General features: G+C 43.3%; 3 protein-coding genes across 3 annotated transcripts; all 3 read right to left on the reverse strand.

Annotated features, from left to right (window-relative positions):
* Positions 1-2,576: 2,576 nt before the first annotated feature.
* On the reverse strand, positions 2,577-9,172 carry LOC112886896 (pentatricopeptide repeat-containing protein At4g35850, mitochondrial). The gene is made up of 13 exons (XM_025952917.1): positions 8,964-9,172; positions 8,731-8,872; positions 7,400-7,562; positions 7,238-7,303; positions 7,015-7,112; positions 6,075-6,192; positions 5,783-5,995; positions 4,568-4,653; positions 4,162-4,252; positions 3,808-3,873; positions 3,640-3,717; positions 3,386-3,487; positions 2,577-3,137 (listed from the first exon to the last, which is right to left on the reverse strand). Exons 1-13 carry the CDS (start codon positions 8,995-8,997, stop codon positions 3,039-3,041), a joined length of 1,356 nt encoding a protein of 451 aa, XP_025808702.1. The 5' UTR covers positions 8,998-9,172; the 3' UTR covers positions 2,577-3,038.
* Positions 9,173-9,517: 345 nt separating this feature from the next.
* Positions 9,518-12,587, reverse strand: LOC112886858 (protein KINESIN LIGHT CHAIN-RELATED 1-like). The gene has a single exon (XM_025952870.1). The coding sequence runs from the start codon at positions 10,233-10,235 to the stop codon at positions 9,702-9,704; it is 534 nt and encodes a 177-aa protein (XP_025808655.1). The 5' UTR covers positions 10,236-12,587; the 3' UTR covers positions 9,518-9,701.
* Positions 12,588-13,825: 1,238 nt separating this feature from the next.
* LOC112887983 lies at positions 13,826-19,933 on the reverse strand. Its single transcript, XM_025954290.1, has 8 exons — positions 19,452-19,933; positions 18,644-19,360; positions 15,790-18,017; positions 15,445-15,714; positions 15,265-15,345; positions 14,380-14,491; positions 14,231-14,297; positions 13,826-14,135 (listed from the first exon to the last, which is right to left on the reverse strand). The coding sequence occupies exons 1-8, from the start codon at positions 19,522-19,524 to the stop codon at positions 14,030-14,032; spliced, it is 3,654 nt and encodes a 1,217-aa protein (XP_025810075.1). The 5' UTR covers positions 19,525-19,933; the 3' UTR covers positions 13,826-14,029.
* Positions 19,934-20,217: the final 284 nt, after the last annotated feature.

The raw sequence follows: 20,217 nt of genomic DNA on the forward strand, positions 1-20,217 counted from the left end.
AGTTTGCACCGATATGCCTCATGCACCACCTACTGCGAATATCACGCCACTTGGGCGGCTCTCCAGTCTCCACACACCCCTGCTGCAAATCTAGAATTGCTCTCAGTATGCCGGCGTGACGATTATGAATCAGGCAGACATCTTCCCTATCCCGAACGACTGCAAGCTTAACCCGTTCCAGAAACCAGTACCAACTGTCTGTATTCTCACTCTCAACAAAAGCAAAAGCAATAGGCAACAATTGATTGTTTCCATCCACTCCAATAGCTGTCAGCATTTGCAATCTATACTTTCCTGTGAGAAAGGTCCCGTCGATGCACAGGATAGGCCGGCAGTGATGGAATGCGTTAATGCATGGATCCAAGCTGAAAAAGACCCGCTGCAATGTGTGGGGCGGACCTTCTCCTCTGTCTAGAGTTTTCAGGTCATAGTAGCTTTCAGAATTTCTCTGACATAGAACGGCCAGCATTCGAGGAACATTATCATATGCAGCCTCGAACGTACCAAACCTCATCTCCAACACCTTTTGTTTTGCACTCCACGCCTTGCTGTATGAGATGGTATACTTGTACTTTTCCTGAATGTACCTGATAATAGACTTTGGTTTATATGACAAGTTCTCTACTATCGTCCCGTACATCTCATTTGCGATGTATTGCGACGTGAGGTTGCGATGGCTCTTCTGCACCCTAGGCAAATGACAAGTGTGCTGAGTGACAATGGAGCATTCCCAATAATCTTTCCATTTACCCTTGTAGGCATGCACCCGCCATGGACAGCCATACTTCACACATACCACATCGTACTTACGAGATTTGCACTCGACTGTCTTAAACTCTCGCATAAGAGAGAGAGACCAGCACTTAACAGCTTCCTTCACCTCTTCAATTGAGTGGTACCTTGCACCCTGGATAATTTCATTCTCCCTGCAATCCGAAGGCCAGCTACATCCGTCATCTACGACAAGATGACTGAAGTCGCTGCTTACCCAATCTTGAGGCACATCATCGTCATCATCAGACGAATCGGCATTCATTGCTTCATCCAATTCACGTTCTTCGTCTTGCAGCTGTTCAACAATAAAGGGTATGTTCTCCCCCTCATCAGCCACGCATTGAGGTGCTGCGGTGCCACCTGCCTCAATGTTTAACTCCTCAACTTCTTCATCAATATTTTCATCCCCCGGAGCAGCTTCAATGTTTATCAAAGGGTTTTGGTGCACACTGACAAGGAGTACCAGTGGCCACTGCCAATGACTTGCATTTTGCAGATAAGTTAACCAGTCCTCGTTGCTTGCAAGTGGCATAAGCTCCCAGATCAAAGCGTGAGTGGTACGATTTATGACGCATTGAACACTCACAGTGTGTGTCTCCTGATTAATGCTTAATCCCCTCATTAACCAGTTGCATAGGGATTCAAATGTCCTCTCGTGCGGTCTGGTAATTCCTCTGACCGCACAGTTGAATTCACTTAAATCTACCCCATTCGGCCCATAAATCACATTTTTTTCTCCGTAATATATACTGAAAATACCCTTCTCGGAAGACATATCTGTCAATCATTAATAAACTAGTTATACTACATATTAATACACAACGAACGACGATCCTAAATTTCAGCGACTCTCAGATTATATTTTACATATTCTAAACTATTCAGATTATAAATTATACTAAAAACAAATGAAAATACTAAAAACTATTCAAAACATAACTATTCTAAGAAATATTTCCTAAATTATAGTTATTTTCAAGTACTTATATGGCTAGAATGAGAATATACCTCAAAATCGACGTGTGGACAGGGCTTCGCCGCTTCTTCTTCTCTCTTCCTCTCCTCTCTTTCTCTTTTTTCTGATTTTTGCTGGATAAAATGGCATTTTTGGGGCAGGTTGCGGCTTATATAGCCTGTGGGGTGATCTCCCGCCCTACCAATGGGCGGGATGCCCCTCAGCACAACATCCTGCCCTTTGGTTGGGCGGGATGCCCTCCCAGGGACCTCTTCGCAAAGAAATTGTTTGCGAAGAGGCCCTCGGGGGACATCCCGCCCGCTGGGCGGGCGGGATGTCCGGGGCCCAAAGCGTCCCGCCCGTTCAGCGGGCGGGAGGCACCCATTTCTCTAAATTTTCGCAACTGGCACCCCTTTTTTGAATTTTAGTTTTTTTAAATCCCTTTTTGAAAAAACCTCTTGGATTTTGAGCACCTTGGGCCGGCCTGTTCGTCTCCACCGAAAATGGGTTTGAAATACACAACAGGGCCAGTCCGTTCTAGCGACCCAATAGACACCAGCGTAACTATTTCAACTGCGGTGCGAAATCTCCTCACCTCGCTCGTGGTTAACAACTATTTCAAGTCAAATTCCTGCGTTACCCCGAAAAAAAATCTCTAAACACTCCACATTAGAGGGATCGCCTTCATCCAATAGTCGTCTGTCAAGACGTTACCTAATGATTTACGCAATCAACAGGTGCCCTGAACATTCCACATCACATCTTTTCAAACATGAAAAATAGCATCCATGTAGGAAAAGAAAGTTACCTTTATTGAACAGAAGTACATGGAGTGGAAGTGCCAAAAGAATGGCCTGCAGCTTAGCTCCGCCAAAATAAGACTCACAGATTCAGAAAAGATTACTTAACTCATCTAGGGAAAGATCCTAATAATAAATCATCCATCAAAATAGCGAAGCAATCTGTCACGCTACAAACTCTCTACATCACAAACTTCGATAAATGGTCTTCAGATAACGGTAGGCAACATGGGTAGATTGAAGTTCAAATCAAAACTCCAAGAATTCGAGTTTAGGCTTGGCAGGTGAAAAATGGCTTGACAAATCCTGAAAATAACCTACTTCTATTTCTGATCATCCGCTTCCACCTGCTGTTCCCTTCATATGCCTGATGGTTCACGGTCTTTCTTTGAGTCATCCTAATAGAGTTCTTTGGTTTTATGGAGTGTAAACATTACTTTGCATCCAGATGTCTTGCAAAGACAAATTCCTTCTTGCATCGACTCAAGGACATGAGCATTGTTTGTGTGTTACTGAATGTTTCTTCTTGGACCAAATCGGACATTCAGGTTGTCCAAAACACGGGTAACGTTGAGAAGCCGTGGATCGTCAGCAGGAATTTCTCGTTCCTGAATTTGAAAAACAAGGAATTACGAACAGAGTTAGAATCATGAACCAGACACACCAGTCAAGTTTTTATTCTCAAGACTTTACACCAATGTGCTGTGATGCTTACTAGAGATAGCAGACAAGTTAGTGAAATGATTTCAATGTTCTAACAGTTTCTAATCTGTATGAATGTAAGAGGATACATAGATGCATCCAAGGTGAAGGTGTACTGACTACTGAGCCACAAGTTTGAAACGCTGAAGCTTACCTTCAAACCCTTGTGGTATGCTTCAACAGCAGGAAGTGATGGAGTGATATTACAGCTTTGCAGGTAATCCCAGACATAATTCGCAGTCGTATATCCACCAGTCTGAATAAATTTATAAAGTTTAACTTCAGTCACTTGACTATTTCTGTTAAGCAATTTCCGGTTTGCGCTCATTTCAAAACGGTGACACTAGTATTCAAATAATTCATGTATTTATGTTTGGTACTCAAAGGGCAGTGGTTGGTGGTGATTACCTTCTCACCGGCAGCTGCGATTAGGAGATCACTTCCCATCCTCGGATTCAAGAAGAAATTTCTTGAAACCATTTTCTCCTGAAAAATATCATTCATGCAAAATTTGAATATATTGAAGCCAGCCAAACTATAGAATGAAACTGAAATTCCAAAAGAAAAGAAAATTACTAGGGTTTCTTGAGCAACTTGCATTCCTCTTGGAGTGTGCCCAATCATAGCTCCCTCAGCAAGTGTCTGCATGCCATTTGATGCATAGAGTTCAAACAATCACATGCAGAATTTGCATGCGAAATAAGATTCACAGACTTCGAATTGACAGAAGTGGTTATTTTGTTATAACTCCAAGTAGCTAATCAGCTCAATCATACAAATATACTATTCAGAGAGAAAAAGATCTCCAGTTTTGTGCATCTGGCTTCTATAAATAACTTCACAAATTTTCATAAATTGACAGATGACAAGTCTGGGTAAGTTTTTTAAATTCCTTAATGCACAGATTTGTTATCACTTAGTGTAACTCACCACATACAACTCTGCAGCTGAGAATCTTGAACTTGTATATTCTTCAAACATCTTAATAGCAGAATCAATATCTCCACAACGCAGATAACACCTTTTTCAATTTAGGCACACAAAATTAACAAATAGAATCAAAAGTGAGAAAGCGTGATAATAGGACAAAAGGAAGGCACAGGGATTATAGATCCAGAATTTGCATGCCAAACAATAGTCACTTAAAGCTAATTCAGATCATCTCTTGCAGTATAATGGTGATCATTATTATTTACAATAATAAGATCTCACTCGTACATACTTATAAACTGAGCATATGCATACCAGTAAAGTTCCTAACAACCATGCAATACACATATCATCAGATAATACTGTTCAGCATGCTTCAAGAAAACAGTAAAATATAGAATACTACCTCATAGCTTGCATCACCATAAAGGCATCATAAGTAGATCCATCTCTATTATCTTTATTGAACATTTCAAGAAGTGCTTCAAGTGTCTGCAAGATTTTCAAGTAAATAAAATTTCAGAGAAGCTAACCTCACTACCTTGGTGACTCCGAAGACATACTAGGTGTAGTATAGGTAACAAAGTTATGATCATGTCAATTAGGCATGGCCAACGTGTAGTAACCTCACTACCTTGGTATATGCTCTTTGCTGATGATGTGGTGCTAGTTGACGAGAGTAGGGCAGGGGTTAATATGAAGTTAGAGCTGTGGAGACACACGTTAGAGTCGAGGGGGTTCAGACTGAGTAGGACCAAGACCGAGTATATGATGTGCGACTTTAGCCCGACTAGGCATGAGGATGGGGACGTTAGCCTCGAAGGTCAAGTGGTGGCCAAGAAGGATACTTTTCGGTATCTAGGATCAATGCTTCAGAAAGATGGAGACATTGATGAAGATGTTAGGCATAGAATTTCAGCCGGTTGGTTGAAGTGGCGGCAGGCTTCTGGCGTCCTCTATGACAAGAAGGTGCCACAGAGGCTAAAAGGTAAGTTCTATAGGGCGGCGATTCGCTCGGCGATGCTATGCGGTGCTGAATGTTGGCCTACAAAAAGGCGACATGTCCAGCAACTGAGTGTAGCAGAGATGCGTATGCTGCGTTGGTTCTGCGGGCATACAAGAAGGGATAGAGTCCGGAAAGAAGAGATTCGAGATAGGGTCGGGGTGGCACCTATCGAGGAGAAGTTGATTCAACATCGGTTGAGATGGTTTGGACATGTACAACGGAGGCTTCCCGAGGCGCCGGTGCGTAGTGGAGTTTTAAAGCGGGGCGATAATGTAAAGAGAGGTAGAGGTAGACCTAGACTAACTTGGGACGAGACGGTCAAGAGAGACCTTAAGGAGTGGAATATCGCTAAGAAATTAGCTATGGATAGGAGCGCTTGGAGATTAGCAATTAACGTACCTGAACTGTGACCTTTGTTACTTTTTGTTTAACCCCTAACTCTTCCTTTGGCTTGTGCGCTTTTTGTGTTTCTTATTCTTGTTTTCTGTGGGTTTCATCTCTAGCCTACCCCAACTTGCTTGGGACAAAAGGCTAAGTTGTTGTTGTTGTTGTTGCAACGTGTAGTAACAAAATATTTATTATGTGAAAAGGTAATGCAAAGGCAAAATAGCATACCTCTTTGCTCCGTAGTTCAGCACAAGCATGGATAGCAACATGATAAACTGTGAACTGCTTAAGGACAAATCCTCCTCGTCTATTTACATATTCTGCTGTTGGTAGATTGTACAACTCTTCCTCTGACACATTCATCATTACATTCTCAGCATTGTCCTTTGATACTCTTTCAACATATTTCCAACCTTTTGACTGCTCAACAAAGTCAAGAATCTGCTCGAAAGAGAACTAAGTTACAGCACACTAAGATTAGGTTAAATACAAGCTTACACATGTGTCAAGTATGATGTACCTTTGTCATAGTCTCCTCGGTGGTTGGTGTCTTGTTCTTGAATGCAGTTATCAGTCCAGCATAACAGTACTTGTTTAATCCAAGACCAGCAGCACTCATATCACTAACTATTGCATAACTATCAAAACAAACTATTGTTATTGGTTTCTCATGCAAGCAAGTAAACAGGTAAATTGGAAGGAGTAGACAGCTGAGGGTAAACTTTTCCAAAAAAAAAGCTCTTATTAATCGCAATGTAATCTCTTAAGCAAAACTACCACATGCTTTCTATTTTTTAGTAGTATGTATGTACAGCTAAGAACAGTGCATGTGGTTGGGTGGGGCTTGTATTCTAAAACCTTCTTCTCATTAATGCAAAATGATATGAAGCCTACGTCTTCTTCACGGGGGAGGGGATGCCGCATGCTAAAGAGATAACCTAGGCACTGATAGAATAAATGTCTTCTGAAAACATCTTCAGAATAATACAACTGACAATCCTACCCGGCAACAATGCACCCTAGAGTCTAAAGACTCCAACCTGGATGTATCAGCATGAAAGTATCAGCAAGTTGCATTACCGTAAGCCTTCAAATCTGTGAAACCAGTATCTTATATTCTCAATTGATAGCTAACTGTATGATGCTATAATATTTTTTTGCTCAAAGAAATAATGCAACTCCTTGTATACTCACCTATAGGCTATAGCAGCTAGCAGTTTGGATGAACCTTTACAAAACAGAACACAAAGAATAAGCACAACTCATGTATGTTATGCCTTGGTTAACATGTTTTGCTAGTTTGTATTTGATTTGGTAATATACTTCAAGTCATTGTGCTAAGTGTGGTCAACAGCCACAAACTGCAGGAACAAGTGATACCATATTTCATTGTCAACTGTTGCAGCATTCCAATTTCCAACAGTTTGAGCAAATAAATACTGCAAAGCAGGGTGCCTTACACTTGATCAGTTCGCCCTGTTGCTGCAAGTGCATTCAACAGACAAATGTAGGTTTCTCCTTTCAACTTAACGCCATGTGCCTTCATTTCTTCTAAAAGCTTTGTACATGTAGAAAAAACAGGAGCATCCATGAGCATAAAGAACAAAAGACAGGCAGTCCAAGTATAAGGTACCATAATGAAATAAACTCAGTTAGCATTCAGGTACACAGAAATTAACCAACCATGATTGCTGCATCTGGGTTCTTGCATTTTCCACAAGTGGAGATCAAGAAGTTGTAAATGTTAACCTGTTTTTCTGAAGAACATCAGACAATAATCTCCAAAAAGGCAAAAAGGAACCTCAGAGAGATATAGAATAAATTCAAAGAAATCAGTGGTCTAACATCAGGCTGCAAGCCCATTTCTTTCATCTGATCACGGAAGTAGAGCGCATCTTGTAGTCGGCTGCCTTTCATGGTACCGACTATGAGTGAGTGGAATGTGTCCCGCACAGGCTGGACGCAGTCAAGCATCATGTCATCATAAGCATCACGCAGAAGATAGGGCCTAAAACATTGAGTGCAATTGTTAGACTTCAAAAATATACGTGCTTAGTAAACAGAGGTTTCTAGCAAGGTGTCATCCTACCAAAACAGAAAGTCAAGATAGGCATAGGCACACAGAAAAATGACAACCATAGTACATAAAGTAGTTTGCTTAAAGCTATCTGAAACCAACTACTCCCTCCGTCCCAAAAAGAATACAACTCTCATTTTCCGAGGAGTCAAACAATTCTAAGTTTGACCAAATTTATACAAAAAAATTACTAACATTTGTGTCTCCAAACAGATTTAGTATGAAAATATATTACATGATTAATCTAGTGATACTTGTTTTGTAACATAAATATTAATACTATTTTGTATAAATTCGGTCAAATTTGAAATTGTTTGACTCCTCGGGAAGCGAGAGTTGCATTTTTTTTAGACGGAGGGAGTATAAGAAAATGGCAGGCATGCAAATTAATATCTTAGAAGCTACAAATAACCTGAAGCCTGAAGGGCTAAGAACTGAATAGGATTACTTTATATTCTAACTGAAAATACTTGTAAACAATATCAGGGATATAAGGCAATTGCATATTTTTCCTCAGGATGTACAAAATCCAGGAGACTGTCCAAACAGGCATGGAGATCTATGATATCGAAATAGTGCAGCTGCACAATTAAATCAAGAAATATAGAAGCTAACAAGCAGGCCCCCTGTTTTCTCACAACTTGATAATGCAAACATGTGTACTAGAACCTGAAATCATATAGTGCTTAAGCCATTTGGGGGTAACTGTGGCGACCCTTTTCTTTTTCTGTAGAGGGGAATCATGGCTGTATAGCTGACCAGGTGACCAGGTTCACTGACACGGTGCAAGGATGGCTACGCCACCAAAAAAGAAGGTTTCCCAAGCCAACATTGAGAATATATCCATGCGTGAAACGATACACAGGTCTGCAGCTGCAGAACAGGGCACACAATTTTCACATGGCCATCAATCCAACAACACGCACAGTTACAGTAAACAATTGGATCAGCAAGCGCATGGTCGCATCCACGGCACATCATCAACGCAACAACAGAAACTAAACCAAATCATCTCAAGGAAAATTCCCCTGCTCGGCAATGCGTCGAACATTTGGCGCGCAACTTGAATGCCAAGAACCGAAAACCAACATTTCCTTGCCTGCGCTGGGCGATGAGAGACCCTATGACCGTGTTGTACTCGGAGGCGTTCTCGGCGTAGTTCCGGCGCTGGTACTCCTCCGTGGACGTCGCCGCGCCACGCCGCGCCGCGAACGACGCCGCCGCCGCATGGCGCAGCCGCCCTGCACCGCCAGTACCCAGAGGTTAGTCCAGAGATCTTGGGACACCGGGTACGAAGAGATCCCCGAAGGAAATGCGAGGGAGAGGAGAGACCCTGGAGCAGGAGGGAGTTCTTGAGGAGAGCCATGGCGACGACGGTGCGGAGGAGGTGGTGGTGGCGCTGCTGGAGGGGGTACACGAAAGGAAGAAGGGTTTAGGCTGCTCTTCCCTTCGAGCGACCATCCACCGTCGGATTGTGACTTGGACGGTTGGGACAGAGTGGGCCGTAACTCCTAGGTCATAGCAGACTTGAGTTTTACGGCCCAAGTGGAGATTATGGCCCAAGTACAGATTGGCTAGTTACATGTCGATAGGAATAATTAAGTATCTCTAGAAATATTTAATTATTTATCATCCTTACGTAAGGATGTCATATGCTCATTTGCTATATCTTTATTTTAGTTTCTATATTTTTACCATCCATATAGATGCGAAGCTAATTATTTATCAATTTTACTGACGTGGCGTACCAAGTTAGATAGACAGTATGGAAGAAGAACGCGAAAGGACTTCCCTACCCCTACTTTATCCTCATGCTCTATCTCCTTCTATTGACTAGTGGATCCTACCCATCTTCTTCCACCCGCGTCATCTGCCACCGAGTCGCACCCGTTGGCTGCCATCTCTGTCACCAAGTTGTGCTGGACACGAGAGTTGCGCCGACACCCGGTCCGTGCGTGAGGCCTTCAAGGGCGTGCTCTCCTCCGCCCATGGCCGTCGCCTGAGCATGCCCGCCCGCCCGCGCGCTACCAGCCACCACCACGGGCAGCAACTCCGTGTCTGGTGTCCCTGCTAGCCGAGATCACGTGCAGGTCTCGGCGACGCGGGGATCGTGGTCGCCGAGCATGGCATCAGGATCTCGAGTCCTTTGCCGTAGCAGGCGACGGCGCGTTCGAGGACAGGGATCACGTCGGCGTCCCGGGCCAGGCTGCAGTGGATGGCGACGGCGACGTGGAGGCTCATGGCGAGCTCAAGCTCGGCGCCCTCCCCGCGGCGTGCTCGGCGCACTCGAGCGTGTGCGCGGCCGCCTCTCTCCCTGCTCGCCGCCGCGCTAGCCTGCCGCAACGCTCGCCTAGGGATCCGCCGCCGCGCCGCGGCCGGCGTTGCCAAGGAGGCCGCGGATGAGGCTGGGCTCTTTGGGTCCGCCGACGCCTCGCCCAAGGACGCCGCCCCCTTGGCCACCTCCGCGGTCGTCCTGACCTGCTTGGCCGCCCTACGGCCCATACCGCCCCTCCCTGCCGCGGTGAGAAGCCCCTCTTCACCTTCAATTGCCTCCTTCCCCACCGCGCACGCGTAGGAGCGCTGCTGCGCCTCTGCGGACGCCATTGCCGAGCCAAGCCGCACGCCGCCAGCCACCTACGGCGCAACTCACATTCAATGGATGCGCTTGAAAGCAAATTAGAGAAGGAAGTGTGCCTTCGTGTGTTCCGTGCGTGCGCGAAATCAACGCGGAGAAGCTAGCTAGAGCTAGCCAGGAGACTGGCTGGCCGGGCGGCAGACGACACCCTCCCTGCGTCGCGCGCTCTCGGTCTAGGAGGTGCTCGTGACTAGCAAGGGCCGTCGGAGAGAAGGAAGCGGAGGTGAGAAGAAACAGAGAGCTAGAGCTAGAAGAAAGGTAGGGGCAAAGGGGTCTTTTCGTGTGCTCCTTCCATGCTGGTCTGGTGACTTGGCTCGTCACGTAGGCAAAATTAGCAATTTATTAGCTTGGATTGTAGAGGGATAACAAGAATGTAGAAGCTAAAATAAGGACGACAAATGAGCAGGTACTATTTGTAAGGATGGCAAATAATTAAATATCCCCACTACGGATATTTACGCGCCGATTATAAATTATTTTTACTGACTTTATCTACAGAAAGGGGGAAAACAGATTTTATCTATAGATTCACAATGTAGCTCACAATTAGATCAGTTTACCAGAGCGATTTTTATCTCTCGACACATGTTGCAATCGTCACTTACCAACACCTACTTAATATATAGTCAGTAGTCATGCCTACTAATCTCTAAAGATCTAAATCCGGTGAACTTTTTCAATGGTGATTGGGCCACGTTGTCCAGAAACTAGTTCCGTCGGATCTCTGGCAAATTCAATCCCAGCCATCCATTGCCATGGTCGATCCCGAGCTTCGATCTCTACAGTTTCCCGAGCTTTCGGGATGGCTCAACGGACTTCCGAGCTTCATCCCTACGGCTGCAACACCACTGTCCAGAATTCCGAACGCAACCCTCGGCCACCATCACAGCCTACGGCGGCCTGCAGGAGCGCCACAAGGCAAGAACGGCCCTCAACAAGTTCTGCAAGATGCTGGAGGAACCCGCGTCGCGATGCGTCCGGCGTGGCGTCCTCACTCGTTGACCTCGCAATTGATGGCCCTCACAGAGTCACGGTCGATGTGCTCTACCTCCTAGATAGCAAAGTGTTGCGAGGTACATCAGGGGCTGTAAGGATCGCAGGTGCGGTCTCCATGCACGCGGGTGTTGGCAGCAGCAGCGATACCCCTGCAATTACAAGCAGGCCATGCGCATGCTCGCATTCAATTGCCTTTGCCTAGAGAGCGACGAATTGTGTGCTTTTCTCATGCTATAGGAAATCTTTATCTTCTTATTTCTTCCTATCCATTTCCCTTCCGTGTTGTAGTTTGCACTAAAAGAAAGACAAATCAGTAGAATTCATATTCTGTTCTTATGTGTAAACTTGTCGATTAGAACTGCTTCCATATTTCAAAGAATCACGAGATCAGTCAATCTGAAAAGTTTCCTTGATGACGAAATTTGATATAGAATGCCCTTGATGAGAGTAATTTGCGCAATCATTAAACTTCTGAACATTGAGATTAGAAGAAATGCATCTAATAAAATTAATCTCCAAGAGAATGTTGACATCAAGCTGCGACTATTAAACTAAACAAGACTACAATTAAATTGTTTTGCCCAATGGAACAATGTAAAAGAACTTCAAATAATGTCTAACTTTTGTCACTTGCAGAAAAAATATTCTAGAGTGCAATTAAATTGTCTGTCTCAACAAAATGAAAAAGAATTTCAATAATGTATTATGTTGTGACTTGCAGAAAGATATTAAACAAAAAGAGAAATTTTACTATGGTTGGAATAAATGATAGCCGTTCATCGTGGTAAAATCAACGGTTAAGATATAAGAGGTACCTAGAAAATGTATCAAATCTGTGTGAGCGGTACTTAAATTGACATTAATTTATTTTTTAATTCACATATCAAATCAACGGTCAGCGATGACCAAACAAAAATAATACCGGCCGGTACCTTCCAACAGTAACAAATAGTATTTATAGTAATGCCTCATATAGTTGCAATTCTGTGCATGCCTTGAATGTCAAATGGTGTTGCTGGGCTTCCGATCCAAGTAGATAAGCTGCTGTGCTTCGGCTGGCCTTACAGGTTATAATATTTATGTCCAAATTCTACATTTATCATATGCTTGTTTCCTATAGAAGCCACTTTATAATAGCCTTGCATCACATCACATATTTTACACTAGGTATTTTTGTAATGAAGTGTAACAGTCACGATCCTTATGATTGTGTGGAAAGAAAGACCAATTCAGTTCAGAAACCTGACAATATTTTCTTCTATGTAGCAGCATGTGTTCTCCTATTCTGACAATGCAATTTTTGTACCTCTGTCTTTCTCCCTATTAAGGGCTTACTGGAGTTACAAAGACATTGCGGCATTCCATTCTACAGGTAAAGAACTCTGATCTGGATAACAAGACATGGTGACCTGATTGTGCCAACTCAAGTTCTGTTCTTTTCATCATACTTAGTTTCCAACAACAATTTTTTGTTTGCGGATTGAAAGAAAATCAAAGAGGAATGTTGCAAATAGAGAATTTGAAAGCTGAAACCGGATGCTTTAAAGGTCAATACTTTGTGTGCATCTGTTTCTACTTGCATTATTAAAAAAGAGCATATTCTTAAATGCTCTTTTGCGCATTCATTCATTAGATTGGCAAAATTAAACATTGTACTGTATAGTAACCATGCTTCTCTTTGCCATACTTGCCACTTACATCTCGTCTTTTTATAATACAGCAGGTCTGTTATGGGATATGATTTGATATTTGTTCTTATCGGAATTCATTAAGACGCTCCAACGGAAAACAGTGGGGAGAAAGCAAGAGAAAAAAGGTTTATTAAACGAAAGAGTTCCATTAGGAAAAAAAATACAGTACGCTGGCTCAATCAAAACTTGGCGCGGCAACGCCCGCGCCGGCATTTCTAGCTGATCCTAAAGCACAAGGATAAAGAGGGTGCAACGATGAAAAATAACCAGTTCATCCGAATTCCAAAATAAGCTGCATTGACCAACAGCCCCTGAAACCGTCATCAACGAGTGCTCATGGCGGCAGCAAAAAACGGGTCATCAAAAACAAAGTTGCCATAAATTAACTCTGACGAACAGCCCTGAAACTGAAACCCTTCATCTAGGCCAGAACCAGCGAAACAGTAGCATCCTGGTCTCCTTATTACTAGTATTACATAAACTACCTACAAGTGTCATCCTGCCAGTCATCTTGTTGTTTTCCTTCTAGATCAAGATCTGCAAAATACACACGGAGTGTGAATGACAAATCATCTAGATCAACTGTGCTCTGGTAAATTAAGCAAATACTGCTTTATAGATCCTCATAAAGAACATGCACAGCAGATGGTGCAACCCATTCGTCGCCGGCAAGGGACTTCCACCAACAGTCAAGACATGGCGCCATTCCACCACTCAATACATGTGAAAATATGTATATTTCATCAAACAGCATTCGGCCTTTAACACAATTTCATAGCAGGTTAGCACTTTAGCGTCAGATAAACAGATGGCCAGAAGCGCCGGAAAAAAAAGGGCTACAACATATGAACACCTACATTACAAATTTACAGACGAGCAGAACAGAACACCAGGCCTGCATGCGCATGGGCATATGCGTTTGCGGTACATTTACAGTGGTCTTGAGCTGGAGAGGCTAGGGGATGAGCAAGCATTCTTTATCCTAACATACATTTACACTGGTCTTGAGACGGAGAGGCTGGGTAAGCAGGAGCATAATTTAGTTGAAAAAAACATCTGCACCGCCCATCTTCTCCTCAGCTACAGGGACGCTTGGGTACAGGTACAAACCGGTCTTGGACTGTGTCTTTCAACCACCTCGACGAGCGGGTCTGTTTGACTCGGTCCGTGAAGAGGCGGTGCCTGTGCAAACATCACCATAAGAATGTTAATCTATGGAGGAAAAGTAATGGAGAGAATGCCTGTTTCAATGGTTTAAAAAGCTTAGGTTTGTTCACCTTTCGTACTCCAGCTTCTGGATGACTATACCATTTAGTAGAAGCTCCGTACTGAAAATGATGGCACCTAGGGTACTCATGTACGTTAGCTGACTGTCCAGATTCTCAGACGGAAATAGTATGCAAAGTATGGTGTAAGTGATTCTGACCTTTCTCAAGCAGCGGTGTGCAAGTTTCGTAGTCTTCTTCACATGAGATAACCAGTAGGTCATCAGGTACTTCCTTTTCCTTCATTATAGATCGTCCTACCCTCTCTAGTGGCTGTAAAATAAAAATAAAAGTTATGCATGCTGCGCTGGACAGTAATCATTGTGACAAAATCCCATTTAATGTGTCACATTTGAGAACAGCATATAGGTCTGCTAAGGGCATAATACAAGCTTTCACATCCCAACTGGGTTCAAGCTTCAAATGCATGGATGGAGGATTGCATAAATTTGTCCCTTTACAAAGTATTAACATGGAATGGTTTTTTTTCGATCGCAAGAGAGCTGCGTGTCTTTTTTTCATTAAGAAGGAAAATTAGGTAAAGTATTAACCCTTTCCATATTGTCCACTTAATACATCATGAAGGAGACATTTAAACAGTACAGTGCTGAAAAAAAACTAAGATATGAAACAATGGGGAAAAAAAAGAAAAACAACTGACAAAGGTTGCTGTTGCATATTTGTATTCTATAAACATATGCTGTAAAGAATTTTCTAAAAGAAAGACTATTTTATACATTCCACATATATGATATGAATGTAAAGCTTTGGAGAAATTAGTTGATTGATGTGTCACGCAAAATCAATAGTTCAGTTTCACTATTCAAGTATCCGGTTAGACATCACCTTTTGTATCAGAGTGCCTAATACAGAGATGGATAGGACCTCTATATTTTCTATTAAAATTAAAAAAATGTCTTTCCCCCATCCTTACTGTTGCCTACAAAAATGAATATTATATATCCTAGCTTATAAATAATCCAACAACATGTAATTTAAACACACAAAAAAGTTTAAAGTATTTTGGGAAATAAAACATAGCTAACCTGTCCCGATGATGCTTTAACCAAGCTAGTCACCACTACTTGACTTGGTTTCACATTCAATGTTACAAAGACTCTTTTTCCCTGCACAAATGATTTTTCAGTTAAAAAACAATTTTTTTGATCTAGGACATGCAGAGATGAAATAGGATCACAAAACCAGGATTACAAAATCAGCTATACCAGCAGAAGAGGATGATTGCAAGCTGAGGCCAGTGATATAGGCATACTGAAACCTAACTCCTTTTCTTTTTTGGCATCCCTCAGAATATACTTCCTCTCATCAATAAAACAGCCTGCTTGTCCACAATTCTCAAGCCACATTGATGTAACTACAGGCTTGCCAAGAGTTATTGCTTCTAGCATATTCCTTGTGCGGTAAAAGCTATCTGCCACAAAGTGTGTTGCGTCTGCCATGGAAAATGCTTCACAAACTCCCAAGCGTGCCAAGATCTACAGCATAGATCGTCATGAGTATACCTCACTCAAAGTGATTACTAGCAGAATGTAAATAGAAATATTGTGTACCTTCTTCTGACGCTTCATCACATCATCATCCAAATGATGGCTGAATAAAATACTGACAGTAGCCATATCCTTCCTTCTTCTGGAATCTCTTCTCTGCTGGTTTGATAGTGCATTTTCAGGATCCAGCTTCAGTAATTCTCTCGCAACAGAAGATTTTGACAAGCTTCCATTTGAACCTTTTGATGGGTTCACAGGACTGAAAGTGGGTGACAGTTCCTTAACAACTTTTGAAGGCGTATTCATGACACTATTCTGAACTTGAGCATTGCTTTTTGGTGTTTTGCTTGTATCATCTACACGTGAGGATTCCTTCAGTCTCTGTGCTGAGCTATTGAGATCAGAACTTTTCCCATCATGTCTTAAAGAAGAATTAAGTATAGGAGAAGCAGCTAATGACTTCTCTATAATACTGGACAGCATAGAAGCTGATCTTCCATTGGAAGGTTCCCTCTTTGCATACTTTAGTAGATCAGAAACGCTTCTTACAAAAATCCGCCTTTTCTTGGATGGTCTTGCCACTTCTGGGAGTATTTCATGATCTGCGGCAGTTGTAGACTTTGACTGTACCATTTCTGTAGGTGTTCTTCGCTGTTTGGGATGCGATGGGGGATCTCTGCATGGAACATCAGTTGCTTGCTCAACTCGGGGTGCTACAAGGTTTTGAACATTATTTACACTGATACATTGTGTTCTTCCATCTCTAGATCGCTGAAGGTCCTGATCGTCATTTGCACAAGTATGCTTTGTGCTTTCTTTTTCAAAATGACTCGAATCACATTCAGTTGTTCTCTCACTAATCAACGGTTTCTCGGGATTCTTCGTAATATGGTTAAATTGCACTTCCCCAACAGTGGAGCTGTCACCTGTCAGTTTCTTGCCTCTCCTCAAGTGCTTATTAGAACATAATAACTCGGTAAATTCAGAAGGGTCATTCCTACCACAATGTCTAGTGCGGTGAGCAACAGGTGTACCATGGTACTTATTTTCATCGATAAATTTCTTTGAAACTTTGCTCTTCCCTGGTGTAGACTTTGTCTGCTTATGTTTCGTTTTCACTATACGTTCTGAATTTTTTTGCATCTCTTCTTTCTGAAGCTTGTCGAGCACAGTTTCTTTTCTTCTTTTGGACCGTGTTGTGACACCTTCCTGGATGCTGCTAGTTCTCTTTTGAGGACAACCATTCTTTGAGTGACTTCTAGATATTCTAGACTTCTCAGCTATTGTATTTCTATCCAACAGAGGTTGGCCTTTAGCAGGTGAACATTGTACCAGTGCTTCCATAGCTTCAACAGCCATTTGAGTATCTGGGCCAATATCATGCTCAGCTACATTATCCTTTTCCTGTTCTTCTTCCAAAGATTTGGCATTTGCTAGATCATCCAGGTCCTTGAAAAGGTTCTTCTTAGTCCTGTTTCCAGGCTTGCTCTTCACATCATTTTTGAGTAGTCTTGAATCTGACAAAGGAAGATTTCCAAACCTCCCAGGTAGTTTGGAACTTATTTTGTTCTTTGATTCACCTATTTTATTTTCTCTCCATGAATTTTTGGTGGAGGAATTCTTTGCCCTGGTAGAATGGCTCTTTTGTTTTCCTCGACCAGCTGGTTTCTGCAGCAATATGTCTTTGTTTTTACTGAAAAAATCACCTCCTCCGTCATCTTCACGGCTATCCACCCACTCAAATATTTCTGCCTTCCCATTGGAACGTCTACCAAGGTCAACCTTCTCAGCCAACATTAAAGTCCCTCTCTTACTTGAAACACGTGGCTTTGCTATTTCCAATTTATTTGGGGTTGTTTCTTGAGATGATAATCCACCATTAATTGAAATCAACCTATCCACAACATCAAAAGCATTTGCCTGCGACAGATCACCAGGCTCCTGTGATCCAATATAGCTTAATCCAGCAAAACGTTTCCTGTTGCTTTCACCATCTTCAGCTGTCATGTCAGCAAAAAGCTTTTTTGCTGTTGAGCACTTATCTCTGCTTTTAGTTCCATCTTTATCATGGTTCTGTACATAACCATGGGAGTCATTATCAATCCCACCAAAGGAGGCGCCACACGAAGTAGATTCATCTACAATTTTCGGCTGGGGATGTATTGCTGTTGATGAGACCTTTTGTTTCCCTTGCTGCATACCAGTCACAGACATTGTGTCCCGAGCTCCAGAAATTCCACATGTTCGTACAGGCGCAACGCGAACAGAAGGCAATTTCATCCGAGTGCGACCTAGATGTTGAAGATATGATGACATCAGAAAACAAAATTTATTTAAGTTATAGTAAAAGCCAAAGTCTAGGAAACAAAGCATTTTTATAGAAACAAGGGTAGTTATAAAATATGAATTGTGTGCAATTCTTCATGATGTTAAAACTGGAGATACAGAATATTGTTTCCCATTACTTGCCTTTGAGTAAAACATAAAGCATTGGTAAATAAAATTGCCCCCACAGTGAATATGTAAAGCTCAATTACCATCAGGGAAAACAGAAAGAAGCAGCCAAAATGTAATAACAATCTCAACAAAAGCACCTCTACCTCTAAGACATAAGGGACTACATATTGTTATTGCCAGTGTCCAACTAAGCACATTCCTATTATCTGATAAAACTATGATAGACAAGTTCTGATTTTAAAAAAAGAGACAGACAAACGGTCTATAGACTGCTGGATCACTCGATACTTCACACATCTCTCAGTGGAAGACTGATAAAAACTACAGGGTGCTTTCTGTAAGCATCACATTGTAAATTTTATAGAATTATCGCAATGAACTGTTACACTTAAAACAGATACATCGTTAAGTTGTGTGACAAAGATAGGAATAGTAGCATACTCAGTAGCTGGTAACTAACCTGAACTTGTGTCACCCTCCTCATCTGTTGAAGCATCAGATTCTACTAAATTCGTGTTGTCACCAAGCTTCTCAACCCCTCCATTGAACCCTTCAATATTTCTTTCTATTCCTGACGCCACATCCCTTTTATCCATTCCTGACTTCACGTCCCTCTCATCACCAGACAAGCTCTCATTGTCACTCAGAACTTGAGTGCTGTCGCTCAACTCATCATCACCTATCTCTTCATCAGAGTCTTCAACCAACTGGGTCTTGCCCCACTCATCGACACCCAGTTCATCACCGCCATTTACTCCATCCTCCTCGTCCTCCTCAGATTCCTCAACCAACTGGGTCTCAACCATGCTACCAACACCATTGTTCACTCCATCCACCTCACATTCTTCATACAACTGGGTCCTAGTGCAATTGCGGGCAATATCCTCCGCACCACTGTCATCATCGCCCTCTTCCCCATTTTCCACCTCCAGCTGTGTCTTCACTTGGTCACTGTCATCACTGCCATCCTCCTCGCCACTCTCCACCAACTGCGTCTCGGCCCAATCGCAAGCCACATCCTCTTTGTCCTCCTCCTCCTCCTCCTCCTCCTCCTCCTCCACCCCGTCTACTAGCTGGGTCTCAGCCTCGTCCACAGGCTGCGTTTCATCATACAGAGCACCACCATTATCTTCCCCGCTCTGCGTCGCATCGCTGTCGCTGTCACTCGTCGGAGAACCTAACCACAAGGCACATCCAGTAAGCAAATCAGCACCTTGGCGCCAACTTGTGGAACAAACAGAAGCAATGAACAAACAAGTCGCGGTCACCTAACGGAGGCGTCCCGCCGTCCAGGACTTCGGTGTCCCCGCCGCAGCCATTACCGGCCTTGCCGCCCATCATAGCAGGTGGCAGGGGCGGGCCTAGTATAGGGGATGCGGATTCGACCGGATCCCCAGAATATTCGGACGATGACCCGCGCCAGCACCTCGGCAAGATTGATACCTTGCGCGCTGAGGGAGAAGAACCCAATCGAACTTGGTCGGATTGGGTTGGAGCCGTACGGCACCACCACGCCGCGCACAAATCCGAGAAAAGGGAAATCTTGGAACGAAGCCGTCTCCTAGAACAATCCGTCCGGAAACAGTAGAGGGCGGGGAAGAGGAAGAGGAGGATGAGTGCGGTGCCTCTCGGGAGGGGGCGCCAGTGGGGAAAAATGCCTGATTTCCTGTCCGCGAGTTCGCCGGCGGCGCGCGGGGCGGATCGTGGCGGCGGGAAAAGAGGGAGGGAGTTGGGGGAGCGGGGAGCGCGCGCGGGGATAGGGACGGAAAGGAAAAGAAAAAACCAAACCCTTCGAGTTTCCCAGGGAAGAAACCGGCCGGCTCGGGTGGGTTCGCGGGATCGTCTTGGAAGGAAATCAGGCCGTGAGGTTTTCCATATATCCGTAGTCCCGTTGGGTTTCTGATTTGAAATTCGGATATCACTATGCCATTTTGAATGGCATGATTTGGTGGCCAAAGCTTACCGTTTGGATCCAACAAAAGAAATAGGATATTACACAAAAATTTCCAAATGCGTTACTTTCGGCGACAATAA

The sequence above is a fragment of the Panicum hallii genome, chromosome 3 (assembly GCF_002211085.1).
Source record: "Panicum hallii strain FIL2 chromosome 3, PHallii_v3.1, whole genome shotgun sequence".
Taxonomy (NCBI): domain Eukaryota; kingdom Viridiplantae; phylum Streptophyta; class Magnoliopsida; order Poales; family Poaceae; genus Panicum; species Panicum hallii.

What these genes read in the sequence shown, in the direction of transcription:
- LOC112886896 (XM_025952917.1), bottom strand. Translation starts at nt 8,997, where the DNA reads ATGGCTCTCCTCAAGAACTCCCTCCTGCTCCAGG. An exon ending in TCTCTCATCGCCCAGCGCAG is followed by an intron (nt 7,563 to 8,730) that starts GCAAGGAAATGT and finishes TCAATGTTTTAG; the next exon opens with GCCCTATCTTCTGCGTGATG. An exon ending in CAGCTGCAGAGTTGTATGTG is followed by an intron (nt 3,874 to 4,161) that starts GTGAGTTACACT and finishes AATGGCATGCAG; the next exon opens with ACACTTGCTGAGGGAGCTAT.
- LOC112886858 (XM_025952870.1), bottom strand. Translation starts at nt 10,235, where the DNA reads ATGGCGTCCGCAGAGGCGCAGCAGCGCTCCTACGCGTGCGCGGTGGGG.
- LOC112887983 (XM_025954290.1), bottom strand. Translation starts at nt 19,524, where the DNA reads ATGATGGGCGGCAAGGCCGGTAATGGCTGCGGCGGGGACACCGAAGTC. An exon ending in CGGCGGGACGCCTCCGTTAG is followed by an intron (nt 19,361 to 19,451) that starts GTGACCGCGACT and finishes CCTTGTGGTTAG; the next exon opens with GTTCTCCGACGAGTGACAGC. An exon ending in GCAATCATCCTCTTCTGCTG is followed by an intron (nt 15,346 to 15,444) that starts GTATAGCTGATT and finishes TCATTTGTGCAG; the next exon opens with GGAAAAAGAGTCTTTGTAAC.